The sequence below is a fragment of the Drosophila suzukii genome, chromosome 2L (assembly GCF_043229965.1).
Source record: "Drosophila suzukii chromosome 2L, CBGP_Dsuzu_IsoJpt1.0, whole genome shotgun sequence".
In the NCBI taxonomy this organism is placed as follows: Eukaryota; Metazoa; Arthropoda; class Insecta; order Diptera; family Drosophilidae; genus Drosophila; species Drosophila suzukii.
The window spans coordinates 6,598,974-6,621,686 of NC_092080.1; the positions used below are offsets into that span (position 1 = coordinate 6,598,974).

General features: G+C 39.9%; 1 protein-coding gene across 1 annotated transcript in view; it reads right to left on the reverse strand.

Moving 5' to 3' along the window:
• Positions 1–2,031: 2,031 nt before the first annotated feature.
• Tmtc1 (Transmembrane O-mannosyltransferase targeting cadherins 1) overlaps positions 2,032–22,713 on the reverse strand; it is a 66,925-nt gene continuing 46,243 nt past the window's right edge. The window contains 7 exon segments of the mRNA XM_070994282.1: positions 2,032–2,499; positions 2,879–2,963; positions 3,022–3,502; positions 10,398–10,512; positions 11,254–12,105; positions 12,569–13,119; positions 19,852–19,962. Of these exon segments, the coding sequence (XP_070850383.1) occupies positions 2,159–2,499; positions 2,879–2,963; positions 3,022–3,502; positions 10,398–10,512; positions 11,254–12,105; positions 12,569–13,119; positions 19,852–19,962 (2,536 nt within the window). The 3' untranslated portion in view covers positions 2,032–2,158.

Here is a 22,713-nt window from a genome sequence, read left to right on the forward strand (position 1 = left end):
TTTATTTTTTTTAACACTTTCAAATCCTTTTGTTTTCTATTGCCTTAACAATTCTTGCACACTTCATTGACCCAAATAGTACGCACAAATCTGTTGAATGTCATGGGGCTTAGGCGGTTAAACTTGAATCTCTGAAATCCATATTTAATTATGGAATTGCAGACTTTCGCCCACTTCTCAGGGCAGTTAACCCCTTACCTGACTGCCCAGGCTTAATTAGGATTCCGTACTCATCTTGATCATAGTCATAGTCATCATAATCATCGGAGCTCTGTGTTTGGGGCAGACGGTGTCAGAAGTGCCACTTCATCAGTCAGTATCGAGGCTGCCAAAGCCCCACAGCCACCGGCAGTTGTCGGCGCCAACTGTTTTCAACTCCCCGCCCATCGCTACACTTAGAAAATAGGGGTACTTGACATTAAAGGAAACTGGGATTAAGATAACAACATAGTATGAAATATGGTTATATATTTATATTTTTCAAACTAGAAAAATAATATATTCCTACTTATAATTATAATAAAACTGATTGGGTAAATATTGTAATGTTTATGTTTATCTAGAAAATTTGTTGTGTTATTTTTTGATATATATACGAATATGACTTTGGTAAAACTTTATGACCTTGGTAGAGAAGGTACAAAAATATAAAAACTAAACATGAAGTTACGCTTTTTGTTGTTCTGAGTTCTCCATAGTGCTCAAACTAAATTAAAGATATTAAAGATAGAATCTAAAACTTAGGGCCGACGCTTTCTTTAAGTGCAGATTATTCATGAAGATATTATTTCAAGTTCTATCTAAATATTTTCTTTTGGTATTTTAATATATTTTTTAATCTTTTAATTCAACCCTTTCTCTGAGTGTAGTTTATTGATGGTGTGCCCAGTGATGGGTACCGGTCGGTTATGTTTCTGGGATTGCGGGCGTAACCGGGAGTTTGTGTGTGCTTTTGGGGCTACTGGGGATACTGGGGCCCCGGCCGTAGCTCCCCTTTGTTTGCACTCCCGACTGACGAGGGCCCAAAGGCGTTTCGCAGATTTCGTCGGACATGTGTGTGTGTGTGTGTGTGTGGTTTTTGGTGGATTTACTCGAGGGGCATCTGCTCGGCTTAGCGCTAAAATGTGTGTCTATCTGGGCCACATCCATACACCTGTCATATTCTGCTAGCCCTGTGCGTGTGTGTGTGTGTGGTGCTGATGGAATTTTAATTAAATACTCGGGTGTCTATGTTAATTTATATGCGCATATGCTTAGCCAGCCAGCCAGCCAGCCAGTTTGCTCCTGTTTCTGGTCCTGGTCCTGGGCAATTCCATTTTCAGTTTTCCACATTGATATGACGAGGACGAGGACGAGGACTTTGAGGACTCACCTTTGAAGTGGCTGCGCATGTTTGTGATTAAGAGCCTTTTTGGGGGCCCTCGTCCGCGCGTCCTCTTCCTTAACTCAGTTTCATTGTTTAAAATTTAATTATAATTTAATGCTTAGTAAGCACTATTTCTCGCATGAAACACCACACCACCATTTTCCCCCTTTTCCTGGTTTCTGCGGTTTTCCCTTTTTGCCCAAGCCACTTGATATTATCACATCGCCATCCGTCTGACTGAGTGTCTTACCCACTCGGTTTTCAGGACCTTTGGCTTTGTCTGTGCCGCTCCTTTCGATTGCCTTAAAGTTCTTTGGTTTCGTCGGGCTTTTGTCTGCGTTTGGGCGCCGTCACCAGGCTCCATTTTCCAAAATGAAAACGAAAAGGACTTGATATGGAAATAATTCGCCACGTGGGTTTGGCTTTCTGGAATTTGCGTCGGCAACAGATTGGCATTTTCACATAATGCTGGCTTGACTAATTGTGGTTGAAGGGAATGCGGCTTAAAATGTTGCATTCCTAAGAAAATACTTGGGCATGGGATTTTGGTACAATCCTTAGTCAAAATGTAAATATAAACAAAGGAATAAAATTAGGATTTAAAAAAACTCAAAATAATTTAAAATGTTTTTTAAGGCACTCTAGAGAAAAAGCTCATTAAGCAACTTTCAATCATTTCATTATTTATTTGTAAAAAATATATTGACAATGCCGTCAATCATTTGATAATCTCTCTCGCCTATCTACAATTCATTTAAGCCTACATTCTCAACAAGTATATTCATTCTCTTCTCATTCATTGGTGTCCTTGTGCAGATTCATCTTGGCCAGATTCGCCCTGCTGATGGCATGTCCTGGCTGTAGTTCCAAGGCCCTCTGATAGCACTTCACTGCATCCCTGCGGTGGCCTCGCATCTGCAGGATTGCTCCCAGATTGGCATGGGCGTGGGCCGCCAGTGGTTGCAGGCTGACAGCCTTTCGGTACCACAGCTCCGCTTCGGCCAGGCGGTTAAGCAGACGCAGTGCATCCGCCACGCAGGATTGCAGGGTATAGTCGTTAGGCGCCAAGGCAGCGGCTCGCAAGCGAAGACTGAGGGCTTCATGATGGCGCTCCTGTTGCTCCAAGAAGTCAGCTGAAAGGAATAGTTTGGGATAGTATATCATAAAAAGGGACTGTATTATTATCGTAAAATATTTATTTGAATCTCTTTCAATGCAATCGTAAAAAATTTTCTATTTGGACTAAAATATTTTTGATGATCTATAATTTGTTAGTCCTTTATTTTTTGCAATACATTTCTTTTATTGCAAAAATTTCCAGGTTCCAACAATATTCTAGAACTTATTAAAGAAAAGTTAAATTAACATAAAAAATATATTTCCTGAGGCATTGAAAAATATATATAAATAGAATCTAGCAGTAGATTTAATGGCCATCAATAAGATATATTGTTATGTGACATTTATTTATATCTATTTATTCATATTCTTTATTTTGCATTTTTTTCTTACCATAATGGTGATGAGAACTGGCCTCCAAGGGTGCCAGCTGCAGGGCTCTTTTGAACCAGGACTCTGCCTCTGCAAGTCGGCTGCCCTGTAAGTTCAATAAAATATTATTACATGATTATCAAGATTGCGTTTCGTGCACTTACATTCCTGGCCAGTGTCTGGCCAAAGGTCACATATGCTGCTCCCTGCTCCGGTTGCAATTGCAGGGCCAATCTCTGCTGGTGTTCAGCCTCATCCCAATCCTGCAGCTCAGCAAGGATTTCACCGAGACGCAGATGCAGCATCGCCCTCTTCGTTTGGGCCATCAAAGCCAGAGCTTTTAGGGATTCCCTGAGTATCGATGCAGCTTCCTGAAGTCTTCCCTCGGAGCGGTAAAGGACACTCAGTTGCAGGTAGCAGGTGTAGCGGGCATCCTCGTGAGCCCCTCGATCCCGAACCCCAATCCCCTCCAGACGAGCTCCAGTTCGCAGCACCGAGATGGCTTCTCGCCGATGGTCGCCCAGGGCGATCAGGGATGTGCCCAGATTCAAATAGGCCACCGCCAGTTGGGGACGCAATCTGATGGCCCTGCGGAAGCATGGAACTGCTGAACTGAAGTTCATCTGCTTCTGATGCACCACGCCCCTAAAAGTGACAAAAAAGATAGATTTTCCATTTAAAATATACACAGAAAAAAAAATTTAATAAGATATGATGATCATTCTTATACATTTTCAGTATAAACTCTATCTACTTGTAGTCACAGGCCGTATCACCAAGATATGGTAGTAAAGGGAAGAATTCCATTCCTTTACATAATATTTACACCGTTTAATTTTAAAATTTATACCTCATACATTTACCAAGCGAATATCAAATTTATCTCTATGTGTTCTCTATTTCTGTGTAGGAATATATATTAAATTATACCAAAATACATTACAAACTTTAAATCAAGTCATTCTTTATTTTTTTGGCACTTGAATTCCTGAGGAAATGCACTCTTCATAGTTTTTTGCTCTTCACTCAGAAGAAATCATACAAAAAATTGTTTAAAAAATGCGAGAAATGGAAAAGAGAAACCCAGGAAATGCTAAGTTACTTAACTTGAGGGATGCAGCCTCCGAAATTGTTGGAAGTAAATTAACTTGGTGTTTGCTTGGCTGCGGTTTCCACCGACTAATTGCGAAATGCTGACCTTCAAGTTGATTTTGGCTGCCTTCATTTAATCAACGTCCAGCCCTTTGAAACATTCAACTGAATTGCACCATCTAGGTCCATATTTGACCAGTCCACAAACAAATATCCCGCACATATGCATACGTATATCAGTTGTCGTCTGGCGGCGGTTATCCCTACAAACCCGGATGTCTGAGGGCCCCCCGAAATATAAACAACACAAAGTTTCGACGGATCGTATGCATGGATAAGTGATTCTAAATAAAGGCAGCGTTTTGTTTGCAGCATTCCAAAAGAATGTAACGTTGCAAAACAGTGCAAAATAAACCCGAGACCAGATTGCTACTGCAAACCAGCCACATCTGCAGCAGCAACAAAATAATTCAAACAAAACAGCGAGCTCTGAAATTTTGTGTTGAGTAGCGACAAGGCTATAAAATCAACAAGAGGGTCGATTGAAAAAATTGGGGATTTTTACAATAAGCTAAAAATGTTGTACTTAAAAAAAAAGTACTCGCAGCAATGAAAATGTGGCCCACCTTATAGTAAAAAAAATCTTATAGTCTTAGTCAGGAATATTATGTTTGGTGTTATGTGGGTTTTGTAATCTAAGCTAAACAAATAAGAAATACATCCGTTCAATTTTTATAAAATTGTACTATTTTTCAGGCATGTAAATATTACATTCGAGGTATTTCTTTAAAATAAAATAAATTAAAAAATATTTTATAATAGTTCTCTACCTTATTGTTGACTTTATCCAGCAAAGCAAATATTGAACCCTTTAAAAAAAGGATATCTGCATTGTCAGACCGAGATGACTTTTAATAAAGAAACATTTTTACACAAGTTACCCCCATTTTATTTAAAAAATTTGCATATCGAACCCCTGGCATTTACCGATTAGCTTTTCCACCAGATACTACACTCTGGAGTGGGTGTGAGCAAACTTTTCAATAAACACTCGCATATGCCCGCCGCATCCAAAGCTGAATTTGTTTAAATTTTATTTTCGAATGAGCAGCTATTCGACATTCCATGTTGAAAATCCCTCGTTGCCCACAATTTCATTCCAGCCCCTCTTAAAAAAAGGGGTAGTGATGGGGGTGAAAATAAAACAACCAAAAAAAGGGAGCCAAGTGAATGCATGCGAATTGCAACCGAACAACGCATGGATTTGCTCAACTGAATATTGAGTATTCTATTTTATACTATTCCATTTCGGGCCAAAAGAAAAACAAGCCATGTTGTTCTATTTGTTTTGATGTTTTTTCCATTCTTTTATTTTTTATTTTTTACTTTGTGCAGGTAAGCAAACAGCAACTGAACGAAAATAAAACGAGCAGAAAGAGTGAAAACGAGAAATCGAATTATACAGCTCAGTGATTTTTTGGTTTTGGTGTTTGGTTGCCTGTTACTTTTGACTTCCCACCTCCGTTGGTGGCATCACTGCCACCATCACTATCAACCCCCCCCATTTTATCCTTTTCTGTGGCATTTTGCAGCTAAAAATCAGAGCAGCCTCGCTCGGCACAAGAGCACAACAAATGCCCGACAGTTGACTGGCGCGGCAGCAAGGAGCAACAGGATCCATCGTCGGATGGATGCTTTATGTTCTGGGAGTGGGAATGGTGGTTGTGGGGTGGGTACGGGGTGTGTGTGAAGGTGGCACGTGGCCGGATCTGAAAATCCGTAGCCACAGGGCGCAAGGTGCCGGCTAGAGATATCCCGGCTATTGATGGCTTACGAGTAAATAATGTACAAACAGCTGCTTATCCGCGACGCACTGGCACCCCGGAGCTCAAGACTTTGGCTGGTTTACTCTAACTAAATGGGTGGTCCTCGGGGTCGAAGGGCAGGGGGCACCTGGCATTGATTTTCGATTAGAAAACGGAAGTTCTGACACACCACCCACAAGCCATAACAATTTCACAGCTTGGCAAGCTCTTAAAGCTTTCATAATGTAAATGTTTCAATCTCCTCTTCTGACTTTTAGATTAGCCAGCAGCACACTCTGGGAAAAATTACTGCTCAAAAGACCCTGATTCTAAGTCGAAAGAGTTTTGATATCACTTAAAAAGGTGTCTGAAAGTATGCAACATTTTATTTTGGGCACGGAAGTCCGAACGTTTCATTTCAAAGCATAAAACACTGCATACTTTTAGGGGTTTTGTTTTATTGGTAAAATATATATTAGGTGTTAAATGAGAAATGTGTATTTAATATATTTTTAATCGTATTTTTTAGTCGAAATGAAACACATTTAGGGAAACTTTAAATAATGGAAAGTCCACATTTATACTGTTAATTTCCCATCCATTTCTTCAAAAGAATTTCCCTCCTTTTCGCATTTTGCATAGTGTAACTAAGAGGGAGGCCATGGAAAAGAGGCTGCTTCAGCTGCATTCTGCAAGTGGACAGGGCAAAAATTCAATCAGACAACTTTTCGATAAGCTGCAAAGGCAACGCAGGCTTTTGGGTTGCGAAAGTGGGCGGGAAAAGCGTTTTAATACTTTCCACGGCACTAAAAATGAAATCTCTGCCCGGGCTTCCCACCACTTTGGACTTGGTCAGGGGCCAATGTGCCAGTGGCTAGGGATTCACCCACCGAGTTGGCCAACGACTGTGTCTCGTGTATCGTTTTGAGCCAAGTTAATAACCTGCAGGCTAGCGAAGCCTTAGCAGTTATGAAGTTCGCGCTTTGCTTTTGTGTCATTGACATTATTTAATATTTCATCTAAGCCGTCAACAGTTATATTTTCTTTCTTCTCTCTTGTTGGCTTTTTAATATTTTTTTACCAAAGACTTTGCGGAGGATTATAAGGGATATTGTGATGCGGCCGGAGATTGTAGCCCGAGAACTTGTTACCAATTAGAAGGGATAAGTAAATGGATTTTACCTAGTAATAAGTGTGATTAAAAAGATTTACAAAGTTTAAGTCATTTAAAATTAAAAGCTGTATTTATAAAATTGTCTCATTTCTTTATTTTAGATTTAAATCTAACTATTTCCTAGTTTATTCCTTGTAAATCTATTTAGTTTATGTTTGATTGAGCAATAAATGAAATAAATTTTAAGTCCAACACTCACTCACATTGCTAGAACATACAGTCAGCCATATTAAAAATAAACTTCTTGTTAAAAATAATCGTCAATATGAGCATTAATGTGCCGTAAGCCTATAATCCGCTCATATATAAACAAATCCATACAAATAAGCAGTTTAAAGGCTCCTTTTTTTTGGGAGCCATCAACGTTCTGGTTAAATATTTATTTAAATGAGGAAAAACGGAATTACTGGCTGTTGGGCTTCCATGGAAACAAAGCGCTTAATACACTCACGAGGTTAAATGCCTCAGTGCATTGAAATATTTTCCCCTCGCCAGTTTACCATAGTTTTAGCATTCACTTTTCCGGAACGAAGGCAATTCGACGAGGAACGATTATGGCATTCATGAATGAGGTAGAAGATCTCGGTTCCCCAGATGCTGCCATTGTCCGTGGCTCTCGGGAGTTCTCAGCAATTATTTGTATTGGGCTGGGGCTGCTTCTCGGCAGCTATTTTCCCCAAGCGGGGAATGCGGGAAAAGCTGGAAAAATGACTTGGCAGGCGAGCGAAAAGGGATTTACCTACAATTTGCCAAAGAAGCAAAGCGACAGGATTTATTCCGTGCGTCTTTTGCTCTCCTTTTTTGGAGCGTAAAGCCTATTATGTCAAACACAATAATCAACAACAAGCGGCAAGGCGACAGCAGCAGCAGCAACAACAGCAGCAACAGCGACAGCAGCAACAATGGTGACAACAGGGCGTATGAGCAACGGCTGCTTGCAAGTCCTGCAAGGACATGCGGCGATTTCGGGGCGAGTGCAAGGAAGGCGGGAAGCTCGAGGAGCGGCCGGCAGTGGAAATGACGTCCTGCATATTCAAAAGGAGTGGAACAGTCAGCACGCCAGTGCAACAGTGGTTGCTAAGGGAAAAATGCAAAAAGGACTGGCAGGGATATAAATTTAATGCTAAGGTCTAATTAAATAAATATTTTATTACTAACAAATACTTCTGTAACGTAATATATTTGTTATTTTATAATATAATTAAAAATTTCATCTTAGGTGTCTAAAAGTATGCAGTGAAAAAAGGATAGCCGTCTTTCCGAATGAATGCATTATACTTCTGAGTATAAAATATATTGTGGCATACTTTTAGACACCTACAAAATATTAGTTGAAAGAGTTTTTAAAAGCCTAGTAATATGTGTGTCTTCTAGAAATAATATAAAAGTGCCTAGAATTTTCTGTGGCAGACATCTTTAAAACGTTGACAGTTAGAAATATGAAGTTAAATATGGAAATTAAATATTTTAGTGATAGCCAGGAATCTAGATTAAATTTCCTTAGTCAGATTTTCCAAAAAGCTCCATCCGTAATTTGTATCAGCTGGGTGGATATCACTGATTGCCATGTTAATTGAATTCCCCATTACAGCACATATTTTTTGACAAGCATTTCCGCTTTTCTGCCCAGGGTGCCCTTCGATGGGGCGTCGAGTGCTATTCGTTAAGCGTTGGCATGTTTGCGCTTCTCTCGTAATGCATAGTACTACCCTGGGTTCTCCAAGGGGAACCCCCCTTCAGCAAACTCCAGTCAAAATCCCAGGGGGAAACTGGGAACGAGGAAGTCCGGGCCCAGCGTTCTCAGTTGGCGGTCGCAAATAAATTGCACTATGACTATCCAAAGCTGGCTGCGAGTGTGCCTGCTATATGTCCAAAGTAGAAGTGTCATTGGCCTCGGAAAATGCGGAAAAGGGGATGGGGAAAAACGGCTGGGAAATGCGGGGGATAAGCAGGATGCCAACGTCATGCGTCAGCAGTTTTATTTTCTCATATTGTTGCATCAAGTGCAGCTTGTAAGCAGAAATGCCAATTTCTCCTTTGTTGTTACTATTTTTCCATTCTCATTCTGATTCCCATTCAAAATCCCATTGAAATCGCAGATATGTTATGGTTGTAATACTTGTCTAGGACATTATATATGTCGTGGCTTTTGTTTATGTATTGTGTTAGACAAGGGAAATGGTTTCGCAGTGCCGAGGAATGTAAGTCTCGCAGCTGCTGCTTTATTGCATTGATGTACGCTTGATGTACGTGATTGTCTTTGGGGATACAAGATCGCAGACGAAATAGATTATAACAATTTTTTAAAAAGATTTTACTACCAAATGGAATAATAAAGGGTTAAAGGCCTTTTGGAATAAAACAATTGTTAAAGAACACGGAAAACGCCAAAGTTTTGAAATCATTTAAAAAGGTTCCCAAAAGTATGCAATGTTACAAAAATATCGGAGTAAATCCTTATAACATGGAATTTGTTGTATACTTTAAGACACCTTTATGGCTCTCTGAAATTGTTTAGTGAATTTTGAGTGAGTGATTATAAATGCAATTATAATTCCCAAATAATACCAAGTAATCTTAGCCAACGTTTTCTCCGCAAACATTGCGATAAGCTCAATCTGAACCTCCTTGGCTTCCGTTTAAATGGAACATGTGCCTCCAAATGCAAATTACAACTCCATGTGTACTTAACTGCCGGCCAGCAATTCCGAGTATCTCGAAGAATCTGAGTTTGCCTCGAAAACCCATTCAGTTTTGGCCTAATTAACAGCATATCTGCAGGGGATTAGGGTGCGCAATGGTCCTTGCATTCATTTCAGTCGTATTGTTTCAAAGGTTCCGTTGGTTCCGTAGCCCCTTTTACAAAGGTACAAAAGGAGTTGGTACAACGGGCAACAAAAAAAGTAGAAGAAGGGTAAGGCTAGGCCAGGGGGCGTGGCTGTGGGCTGTGGGTGGGTAAAAAACTGAAACCAGCAGCTATTTGCTGTTGATGGCTGCCGAGTGCATGCAAATTGCCATCCAAAAGATGCAAAACATGTGCCCTCTGCGCTGGAGCTAAAGTTTCTGACCGAGTTGATTTGTATGCGCGATGCATCTGGGCAGTCTTCACCACCCAACCAACCCAACCACCCACTTCCTCCTCCTTTTTTTGTCGCTTTTTTCTCAGATGTTGTCCGAACGTTTTTGCCGGCAAACGGAAGAGGGAACAGTGGAGCGACTACAGAAGCATCTGCCATTCGGCATTAAGAGCAGCTCCCTAATACCCAAACCACCATCGCACCACCCAATGCCCAAGGTCGCGACAGCCATTCACTTTGAGCTTTTGAATTTTCAAAAAGGGCTGCCAGCAAAAAACTGACATCATTTTGTGGATTCACGTTTCATGTTGCACGGCTAAGGCGCGAGTTTCGCTTCAAATTGCAAAGGGTTTTCGGGAACCACCACCACATGGTCGGTAGCGTTTACTCACAGATTAAAGTGAGCATCGGCCATGGTGGGCCGATGTCCTAGGGCCATCCGCAGAGCCAGTTCCGCCTCCTCGTATCTTCCCTGGGCGCTGAGCACGCTGCCTAGGTTGCCAAGAGCTGAAAAAAGAAAAAAGATACATTTATATACATTTCAATATCTTTAGATACATTAACCAATAAGCAAACCATTATAAAATACATCTTATAAATAGGACATATATCCATATTATTATTTAAATATGCGAGGCTCGCAAAAAAATATCTCAACTAAAAAAGTGCTCGCATTAGTTTTGGTTTACTGATAAAAAATTAGTTCATATATCCGTATAAAGCATACTCAATTTAACTGTTTTTCGTTTTAATTTTAATCAGTTGCAGATTAGTTATTATTTTTACTCCACATATGGAACTATTAAATTGAACTATTATAAAATGCCATTTAATTAACCGACTATTAACTTTGATTTTAATGTGAAATTTGTCTTCGTGCAATTAAAAAAATGCAAAATGTACTGAAATCGCGCATGAACTTATGCACTTATCCAATATAACTAACATTGTACCTATAAGCTTAAGTTAATTTAATATATATTGTATTGAATATTATGTTTTGTATTTTATTAAAATATTAATGACATTTTTATTTTATCATTCTATTTTTATCAGTGTTTCGTTTAATAAAATCTTATGTATCTTTGATAAACAAACTTTTAAGAACAGCCAAAAATCAATATAACAACTTCAAGTATATATAAAATAAGGTCTAAGAAGTATTCAATTTAAACAGCTGTAAACAAACCTTATAGATATTAAACCAAAATAAATAAAAAAAGTGATATTAGTAATAAAGACACTCACCCTTTGGTGGATTCACGCTAATGGCACTGCGGAATAGTTGCTCCTCGTCCCGCCAATCCAAGTTGCGCCTCATAGTGCGGAGGCCGTGGACTCCAAGGAGCAGGCCCAGGCCGCAGAGGAGCACCATCCTGGATCGCCAGGAGCCATTCGCCCGCTGCCAGAGACTACCGAAACCGAGGCCGAAGAGCAGACAATAGCCCACACTCGGCAGATAGAGCAGCCTTTCGGCCATTACAAATCCCACGTAGAAGAACAGATTGCTGGCGGGCAGAAATGGCAGCACCAGGAAGGCAATGCCCATCAAGGAAGCCGTACAAGAGGTGCTTTTCGAGGAGGAGTTAGATGGTGTGGAACGATAGCTGGGGGCGGATAGTTGGTGGTGGCAATCGCAGGTGAGGCCCAACCAGTTGTGGCAGCTATTTCCACCCAATCGCCTCAGCAGCGGCAGGGAAATGTTCGCCACCTCCCTAAAGTCCATCGATGAGGCTGAACGGCGGAGTCCCGAGCTCTTCCACAGCACGGCCAGCAAGGATCCGTAGAATCCAACAGTTTGGATATTCCGGTTATCCCAAAGCGTCCTGATCCGCGGCACTGCCTTCATTCCCCAATCAAAGCTCAGATCCTGTGGCCAGAGGAGCAGTCGAAAGTTGGCCACCGGCAGGTACAAAAAGGTGAGGGTCCTTGTCCAAAAACACGATTCATGGGCCGTTGGATTATCGGCGGCCGAAAAGGCGGCTGATGGGCGTGGCAGCAGGCTGAGGCGGCAGTACACTGCGCACAATAGGGTGAAGCCCAAAATGGTAAGCGATCGGATGCGGCGCTAGATATTAAATATATTTAAAAAAATTAAATACCTTAATTGAAATAGTCAAATAAATTTGTTTAAAGAATTATAGAAAAAAGGAAATATTTTTTAACAACAATACTTCTTTTATTTTCTTATTTGTAACCTAATTATATAAATTTCAGATTTAAGGGCTACACTTTAATAATGCTAAGTAGTTTGAGGGCATTTTACAGTGCATTTAAATAAAAATGTCGCTCATATCAGTTAAAAGATATACATAGATTAATATAAACTTCAAGAAAACCAAAACATTTTAAAAATAATCTATCGTACAGCCCTTACTCAAATTTATTCCTTTATACTTAGTTTACTTTTTTGTAAAATTACTGGTCTAATACGAATCTCAATATTTAAAATACAATATCCCAACATAGTGAAATAGCAATAAATTAAAGTCGTTTATTTCTGACTCTATTATAAAAGTTGTATTATAAAACAATATAAATTAAAGAAAACCTTAGAAAAAGGGTCCGTCACTCACCTTATCACTTTTTTCCGGTCCAACGCCAGACAGGATATCGCACAGTCCGCACAGGAGCAAAGCCGTGATGGCCGTCTCCTTGCAGAGAAGGGCTGCCAGCGCCAGGATAATGGTGAGGACCAGGGAACCCCACTCCCTGTTCAGCATGTGCCGGCGGTAGGATAAGTAGCTGAGCAGGTAGCAAACACAAGCGGCCAAATCCGCCCTGCCCACCAATCCGGCCACCGCCTCCGTGTGGGCGGGATGGACGGCGAAAAGAGCGCCGGCGGCCAGGACTCCAATCCGGGATGGCAGCAGAGTTCGCCCCACCAGGATCACCAGCCACGTGGACACGCAGTGGAGCACTACGTTGACCAGGTGATAGCCCATGGGCGTAAATCCGCCGGCCAGGAAATTCAGATGGAAGCTGAGCACGCACAGCGGTCGCCAGGAGCCGTGGGATCCACTGTCCACCAGAGGAGTGCCCCAAAAGTCGTTCCGCAGAAGATTCGAAAGTGGGCGAACTCCCGTCACGTCTCCATTCGCCAAGATAGCGCGTCTGCAAGGATTTAAGATGTTTTAAATGTTTTTAAGATTAAAAATAATTATTTTTAAAAATTATTTTCCCCTTTTCGTGGTCGTTTAAATGGCTGGTTCGGATTTTATAATAACAAGCTATATTTAATGCTGATTTTATGTGGGTCGTTATTTCTTGAGTGTCCACGGCTCACATTACTGTGGCTGAGGATGGGCAACAGCAACCTGTGGCACACCTGTCCAATTAATTAAAATGATTAATTGTACAGCCAGGACCTGGTCTATCTCTTCATCTCTCACACCTCCTATCTGCAGCTACCCAAAGTGGCCGGATCTCCTCAACTTGACTCCTTTCGTCTCGACTTTCCTGCTACACGAAATCGGAGAGTCCTGAATTCTATGGGACCACTTGTGCCAGCGCCCCTCGTCCTATTTATTCAGCTTTTACTTGGATTGGTTGGAGATCTGGGTTAGGCCATTTTGGTTATATAATGGGTTATACCCTATAGGGAAAATGTTTATTAAAGGATTCGATAAAAAGTGCTAAATCCTTGACTTAAGTTCTAGGTTTCGAATTTATAATGGAACTTAAATTTCTTGGTATTCGGAAATTCATTTGTGTATTATACTACATTGTCAAGGTAAGTATCATTTTAAAGAAGTGTATTTAAAAGTCTATTATATCTACCGGTAGCAATTTCTTGTCTGCCCATTTTTATTGTCCTTTTGTTTTTGCACTCGGCATAAATATTGTTAAAGTGCCAAGCGACAGTTGACTCGCCGGCCCCGCCCCTTTTTCCTAGCCACCGCCCCTCGTCCTTGCCGTGCACTTGCGGCTTGATTAATTGCCGATTTGTTGGCGTATTTTGTGCCTTTGTTGTAAAACATCACACACCGATACACACTGGTGTGTATATCGCTGTACACCTATATCTGTGTACAAACAGGACCTGTGTCATTGTATAGTGGACGACGGGTCCTTGGTAATTGCCTCGCCGTTGTAGCGCTCCTTGTTGGCCTAATCGATTTGGCCGGCACAGTGGCTCCGGGTCAGGTGGCCATATAATCAGGGTTAGTTTGTTATCGGCGTTGTTGCTCCTGTTTGTGGAAATTTATAGAGGGCTCGCAATAATACCCTGGCCATTTTATGCATAATTAGTTTTTAGATGTTGCCAGTAAATGTCATTAATTAACTTTCCAACTTTACCGACGGGTTCGGAGCTGAATTTTCACGGCAATTTTGCATCAATATATCTATCAATGTCAACTGATTTGATGAGTTGAATAACTTTAAGGTGGAATAAATGGCATTATGCATTTTCTAATCAATTACTTGTGTTCAGCTTAAATGTTTAACTAATATAATGTGAGTACAAAATTTAGGGAGTTCATAGCTGCTGGGCTATAAATTAAAAATTTAACCAAATAGACAAAGGCGTTTAATATATTTACATTAAATATTTGCCCTTAAATGCTTGGCCTAGCCATACAATATTTATTTGTTCAAATATTTTATTAACATTCGTTTGATTACTCTCACTTAAATTCACATTTTTTGTGAAAAGCCAAAGATATCGTTTCAATTCTAAATTGTAAATTAAATTTCCGCTGGTTAAATAATGAATTTATGTTCGGAGATATTTATTTAAGCTTTTTTCTGCCTCTGGCTGTAGTTTTAGGGTCTTTTGGGTTATACAAAAGTTCAAAGGTTGTGCAAACAAATACATATACGCCAAAGCCTGGAGGCGATTGGGTAAAAGACGAGAAGAAAAAGTCCAAAGAAAAGTCATATGCAAACACATAAGTTAGAGAGCATTTTGAATAAAAATTCGGTTTTCAATTTAATATTTTATTTATCATTCGAATTTGAGTGCCGTGGAATGGGTGACCGGAAATATGAATTGTGGCAAGGTTTATTGCACGTGTGTGTGTGTGGGTGCAGCTCTTTCAATGCCAGAATATGGTAATAAAAAATGGAGGGATGTGGTGGTGCTGGAAGGTGGTGCCACAAATTGGGTTTACAAATTCGCCGCAGAGACGTGCCCAACTATAAAGCAGACTTATTGCCAAGGACCTGCGTCGGTGGTGCCTTTTCAGTGAGCGTTATTCGGGTGTGGGCACCCACTCATCTACACTTCAATTTCAATTGGCATTCCGAAGTATCCAGTCCCCCCAGCCCCAACAGATCCCTTTTAGTTTGCGCCAAAGCAGCCACAAAAATGTCGTTGAGAGCAAACAAATTCTTATCGGAAGAGCACAAAGCAAAAGCACAGAACGCAGATGAAGGAGCTGCTAAGTTGGAAAGTACTCGCATGCTCAGCACAATTGTGGGTAAAATAACAAGGTAATCTATCTCAACATTACCACTAATATTGTAAGTAAAGATTTAATTTTAAAATACCTTAAAGTTATTTAATTATATATATAACCCACTTTAAATTTTCGTTTTTGATAGTAACTATTACCATATTTACCTATTAATTACTCCAAGTGTAAGAGTAGGCAATACAAAATATAATGTTGCATACTTTTAAACACCTTTGTAACTTTTTTCAAAATTCGTATGATTTCAGAGCACCCTTTATGAAGATATTTGCAATGGTTTTCATCTCACAATTTATATTTATAGTGCTTGAAAGCATAGCTTGATGGATTTTTAAAATTAAATTGTTAGAATTAAATGTCCCAGTTTAAAGCTGCAAAATTTTAGTTCATTCCTTTATTTGATTTTATCAAATATTAACAAAGCTTCCTAATATCTGCCATAAATAATACCGAGATGATTCTAATCGTGTGAAGTCTGCTGTATTGGAGATGTGCTCGAGGGTAAATTCTGGGTGATGCTTGTACTATTTTGAGGGCTGTAAGCGTTTCGCCAGCCATCCCCTATCAACATAAACGAACCGAAAATTGTTCTACGCCTCATTTGCAAGGCGGTGCCAAGGTAACGTTCAAATATTGAAAAGAAATTTCATTGCATACCTCGAGGCGGATGCACACAAAGCTTTCTATTTGCGGGTATTACGAATACTGGGGGGATGGGCTTAACTCCCGACCCAGCAGGGTCTAGAAGTCACCTCCTTGAAGTCAGCGTCAACATTATCGTCATCAGCAGAATTTCCGCAGTTCCCTTTTTTGTGCTTTATCATCGTAACTAGTGAATGAATAGCAATAGCAAGGCCAACAACCAAAACATCAACACCCACCGACAGCGGAAGTAGCAACAACAACAAGGGGAAGGGGTGGTGTTGGGGGTGCGGGGGGTTGTGGGTGATGAGGGGGTCTTTTAGGGGCGGCCAGGAGCAGCAACAGCAACAACAAAGGAAGGCTTCAAGCAGCTTACAAGTGCGGCATGTTGCTGCCGTTATCGTTCGCTTTTCACTCTCAACTCAAGCAGGAGGCCAGAGACAGGATCAGGATCCTGAGGAGGAGACAGAGGAGCAGGAACCAAGTCTCAGGCAATCGAGGAGGAACAGCCATCCACAACACACACGGTGCACAGTGGTGTCCAAGTGATAACCAAGGTGTATTAATAGAAAACCTACATCATATTAAAAATACAATGTTTTTATAAAAATAAAATGTTTTAATATAATTAAAATGTTTTTATAAATTTAAAAGTGAACTATTTAAAAAATAAGAAAGAAAAATTAGGAAATGGTGAAATATCTCAGGTCAGCGATCACAATTTTTAGTATATTATTTATAAACATGGTTAACTGTTCTTTAATGATATAAAAGCATTAAACTTATCTTAGTGATTGATTGATATATTGATTTTGGGGTCTTACAGAGTCATTCGGAATTTATACGAATACGAATTCGAGCGAATTCTTTAGAACCCAAGTTTTTGGTTTTCCTGAGAATACAGCGCCAACTTTATTATCCATCGCCAAATATCATTAAAAAAAATTCACACATTTTTGATATTTGAACAAAAAAGTTAAAATATTTCACAATATTACGAATAAATATTACTAAATATTTAAAATCTTCAACCTTATTTTAACCCTCTACACCACTGTGGGGCTCACATCGGCCGCACACAAAAGTACGGACAGCCAAACAGGACTGTGGTTGGCTTTTGTTGAAGACAATATATCATAGCATCAGCACCGAATGTGGACACCATTCTTGCCTTCCGTTCTGTGCCTGCCCTCCATTTTCCCCGACCATTTTCCTGGCTACCCGCAACATTTGTATTTGTTGCTGCCGTTGGTGCTTATGTAAAGTGAAAATTTTCGATTTTATATAGGTATACCTATAGGTGTAGGTACAAAAGAAAAAAGAGCACAAAATTCTGGTACTCTGGTTGCAAACAAACACCCACTCAACCACCCACCCATCGTTTGTGAAGAGTGCCTAGCGTCCGGTGGTTGTGTGCCATCAAAATTACGTATACGTAACGTTGTTACTCCTGTTGTTGATTTTTTACAGCCGGTGTTGCTACTCTTGTTGTTGTTGTTGTCGCTGTCCTTTTAATACGGCACATAAATTATTGTAAGACTGCAGATTGGGGGATGTTTGGCAAGGTTTTCTTTTTTTTGGGGAAAATGGAAATATATCAAGTTGATGGTGTGAATCGGGTGACCAATAAAACCAGGGCCATTAAAGGTGCAGAATTCCTTTTAAGATATTATAAATTAGGAAATATATATAAAAAATTTATTATTAAAAGTTTATAAAGAATAGAGTATAGCCACTAATCATATTGGCAAACTTCTTGATCACCACACTTTATCAAAAAGTTTCCGAGTGTGTGAATCGGGCCATTAAAGGTGCAAAGATACTTTTGATATATTATAAATTGGGAAATATATATAAAAATATATTTTATATATTAATAAAAGCTTATAAGTAATAGAGTACAGCCACCAATCACACATAATTATATCCCATTAGTTCCTTTATTGGCAAACTTCTTAAGCGTCACACTTTATCAAAAAGTTTCCGAGCATAACTTATTAAAATCACATATCTCTCTCTTTAACAATTGCCAACAACAGAGCCTCGAGCTTCCCTTGTGCCAAAATAATTTCTTCCCCATCACCAGGCCAAGCCATTGGTCTTTATCCAGTTGATAGGAAACAAATTGAAGGGAATTCTGCCGTTTAATAAATCATGTTTTGTCTGGCCCGGCTTGACAATAATAACTTGTGCTCGTGTGGTCACAGTGGCCATGTTGTGGGATGACCGCAGAGCATACGAAAGAACCGACCGATAGGTAGGCTCCAGCACTGAGAAAAAATCTTTGAAATATTTTTTTTTTTATTAATGTGGAAATTTTATTCTTAAGATTAGCACACTGCCACCAGACTGGTAGCTTAATCTAATTAGTTTTTACAAAAATAATACAATTGTTATTTTAAGTTATTGTTTTGAAATTACTTATAAAGGTGCATAAAAGTATGCAACAAAAATTAACGTTATCTTTCAGATACAGACAAGATTTTTAAGACAGCTTTGTAAGTTTATTAAGTCGTTTAACTTTTTATAGTAAGACAACCTTGTAAAATCATAGTTGTGTTTATTTAAAAAAAAGTTTAGAAGTGGGAAAGACGAGCTTTCTTTTCTAAAAAATTATGGAATTAGATGTCCTCTATTGAAATAAAATTTTAAAACCCTTTTTTAATACTTGTTTTATGTAGTAAAGAAATTTAGTTGGCATATATTTAATGTTATTAAATGTATAAAATTCTTCTAAAATTTGGAAATTTCAAAGAAAAAGTAACCGTATTCAGATATTTTTTCTGTGCATTTTTCCGACCGTTGTTCCAACTGGTGTTGGCAACTGCGTGAAAGTGACCGCAGGACCTTCCGCCCGAGCAAAAAACATAAACTGGCATACAACTTTCCGTGTGGCAAAAAGGGGAAGCTGAGTTACATAAGTTGCGTTTATTATTTGTCCGAATGTTTGTGTGTGCGAGGCGGTAAGTTTTGCGCTTGTTTTCTGGACAGCACAAAATAACGAGCTACATCGGAGCTGAGCACTTTGTGCATAACTTGGCCAGCCCATTCTCATTCCTATACACTCCTTTATGCCCCCGACCCCCACCCATACAACTCCTTCAGGACAATTGTTCGCCGGCATTGTAGTTCAAAACCAGGAGCAGAACAGGAGTCACTTGTTTGCCGGAATGGTCAGAAAGCTCACCCGGGTTTGACTCCTGAATCCTGGCTGGAGAGCTAGACCCATTGTTGTTGTGGTGGTGGGGGGCAGGGCCTGGGCGAGTCCTTGGGGAAATTCCTGTCCATTGTACATGACTTTTGATATTTATGGGTAATTTCGTTTGCGTTTGCAGCATTTCAATGCGGCCAGGTGAGTGCGAGAAAGAAGGAGACCAAGTCTCAGCTCAGGGGCATAAATCAACATTTTGTTTTTTAATTTGCTCCATCGCCGTCTGACTCTGACAATGGCACTGGATCTCGATCCCCCGCGAATATATAGTATATATCAACAATACCCAGGCGATAAGCCAGCAACTGGTCTGCTTCAAGTTTTACAATTAGGCAGGTCGAGAATTTATGATGGTGATTTTATCAAATAAATGGCGGCACTTGGCGCACAATTAATAATAAACTTTTGTATTTTTCGGTTGCCTTCCCTTTATTTTTATTGTTTGGCGACAAAACGTTGCCTTTGGCCATCAGCGGAAAAGCCAAGGGACCCAAACAAAACCAGACCAGACCAAACCATTTACCTTCGTCAACCGGCTGACATATGGAATTTTTAATTCGGTTAAATTTTTCTCACCTGTCATCGTAGACAAATCCAGCGTTAAGTGTGTTTAGGTACAGGACAAAAGCGAGTGCCGAGCAGCCGGCGAGTCCTGCGTAGTCCTTGTGGGAAAGAGCCAGCGACATGCTGCAAGAGGGAGACAAACAGTGAGGACAGTGAGTCAGACAGACAGAATATAAATATATAAAAGTCGAGTGTCATAAAATATATGCTGAAATTCATTCTCGAAGACCCCGTCCCCATCCCCATACCCATGCTCCTGCAGCAATGGCAAGAACAAAGCACTTAATCCTCACGGAGGCAGGTCCTCCGACTCGTCCAGATGGGCCATTTTCCATTCTCTGCGGCATTTTCGTTATGACAACATTTACATATTTTCCTTTTTTATCCTGCCAATGTTATTGTTGTTGTTATTTCTGCCGTTGCTGATGGCCTTAAGCACGATTTAATTACTTAATTTTTTTTGTTAGCAAATTCAAGGTGAGCTCTGTTGGGCGGCAATGAATTTTTCAAATTCTTTAAATATACTTAAAAGGAATTTTTTGAGTTTTACTTATTTGGTAAGGAACTCAAAAAATGTTTGTTTTATGTTTGAAATTACGGAGGTTCACAAAGGAAATATTTTTAGGAGATATTTAATTTTAACGAGAATTAATAAATCAACCAAAATACCAAGGTTTCTGAAAGTATGCTGCAAAAAAATTCATTATTCGGTCAGCCTTGAAAAAATAGTGTTGCATACTTTTGGGCACCTTTACAATTGATTTCAAAAACCTATCGATCTCTCTTTTTGCCTAAAGCCTAAGCCTAATTCAACCTTTTTACTAATATTCATAAGCAATTTGGTATTTCTTAATGATACCAGTTCATAAAGAAGTAATTACCCCTATAGATAAGATACTTAACCCAATAACCCACCTATTATTGGCCATCGAGCTCCCGTACAATCAGCAATCAAAACTGTTGAATGCAAACAAACCCTAATGCACATGCCTAATGATTATTGCCGCAGTGGAATGGATAAGCTTCGGCTGGACAAATATCGCCCTCATTATCCTCATCATCCTGATCATCCTCATCATCATCGCTGCTGTAGTTCCATTCACTGTGGTCAGCATGTCTGTTCTGGCTGAACTCGTTTGTCATGGCGTTCTTCGTTTTATATTAGCCGCAGACATGTTGTGTCTACGTGGAAACCATCTATAGAGGAACCCCCTGGTCCGAAAAACCCCTTTCGAATCACCAACGCCCGTTGACGGAAATTAAATGTTACGACGACATTCTGGATCGTCCTGCCAAGCGAAACACACACAACATGCAATACGGGAATACAAGCTCTGAAATGCAGAATACGGCAATGGCATTCCCATTGTTCGGGGGGAATCCCCGACCCCAAACGCCATCCCCAATCCTCCTCCGCGTCCTCATCTCATCTGCACTTGGTGGTGTTGGCCATGGCGGTGCTGTTGTCATCATCACCATCAGCGCCATTACGAATAATGAGTGTGGTCGGTGGGTTGGTGGGTGGATATTCGGACCAACTGCCTTGGTCAGGGCACGAAAATTGTTATCTCGCACATTGCAGACGATTTCCGGCAGGCATTTGCCCCACGTATGTACACTGCACTGCGAGTGCTACTGCGATTGTGACTCTGATCTAGATTCGGATACGGATTGAGATTCAGATTCACATTCAGATGGCAGCGGGAGGAGGCGGTATAACGAAATTAAGTTCGCACCGTTTGCAAATGACAATGGGCTTTACCAAGGCGAACTGCCCTCAATGCACTGAGGTAAAATGCGATTTATTATTCGATATATCTTACAACAACCATAAATATAGGTCAATATAAATCAATAGAAAATGTAGCAAGCCATTGCAGGATTTATCTGCATATAATGACTGCGCAAAAAATGTCCTTACAATATTTTTAAAAAATGTTCATTTGAAACTATCTTTTTAAATATAATATATTTTTAAACTCTTAAATTAAATTTTCTTATTGATATAACTGTATTTCTTAAAAAGTCAAATGATTTTCCCCCAGTGATAAATGCCCTGTCAGTGCATCGCGGTAATTTTGTTTGCTTTTCCTGTCCGTATCTTCGGATTTTCTCCAGCTGCAGCCGTGCTCATATCTTCTTCAGGTCCAGGTTAATTTTTGTTCCTACCCAATTTGCGGTTGTATTTCTTAAGAATTACGTTAATTAATACGATATTTTTAATACTGAACAAAGGCCATTTTGGCTTTAATTATAATATTCAATATAACAGCCCATCAAGGCATGATAACATATAACCATTCATTCAAGACCGTAAGTTCTAGGAACCAAATTAGCTTACATTCAATAAACCTTTAGGGCCTATCTCATCTTTTCTATACGTTAAAGCTGATGGATTTTAGCTTTTCCCTCGTCCCACACACTTAGGACTAAGCCCACCCACATCCTTTTAAGGAGCAAACAGTACCCATACAAGGAATCGCCCTCTTTTGGCTTCCCAATGACGTTGCTAATGAGCTCTAATAACGATAATGACGCCCACGCAAATAGTAAATATGAATACACATGCTCTAATATGGGATTCGTTTATATATACATCTTTGGAAGGGTCGGATGAATAGCCGTCATTTGCCGGGAATGATAATGGGCTCTGTGGCCCAGGGGATGCAACTGATTGGCATTGTCGAGGATGAAAGCGATAGTTTGCCGGAATATGCCTCTTAAATATAATGATTTCCACAAAAATACCAAAGTGATTTTCGATGAAAATAGCTGAATGGCTATGCAAACTCATCGGTATTAACATTTTTAGAACCCATATATTGAACCATAAATGGAAATAGCCTTAAGGTCAAATTAGGTTGACTAAGTTGG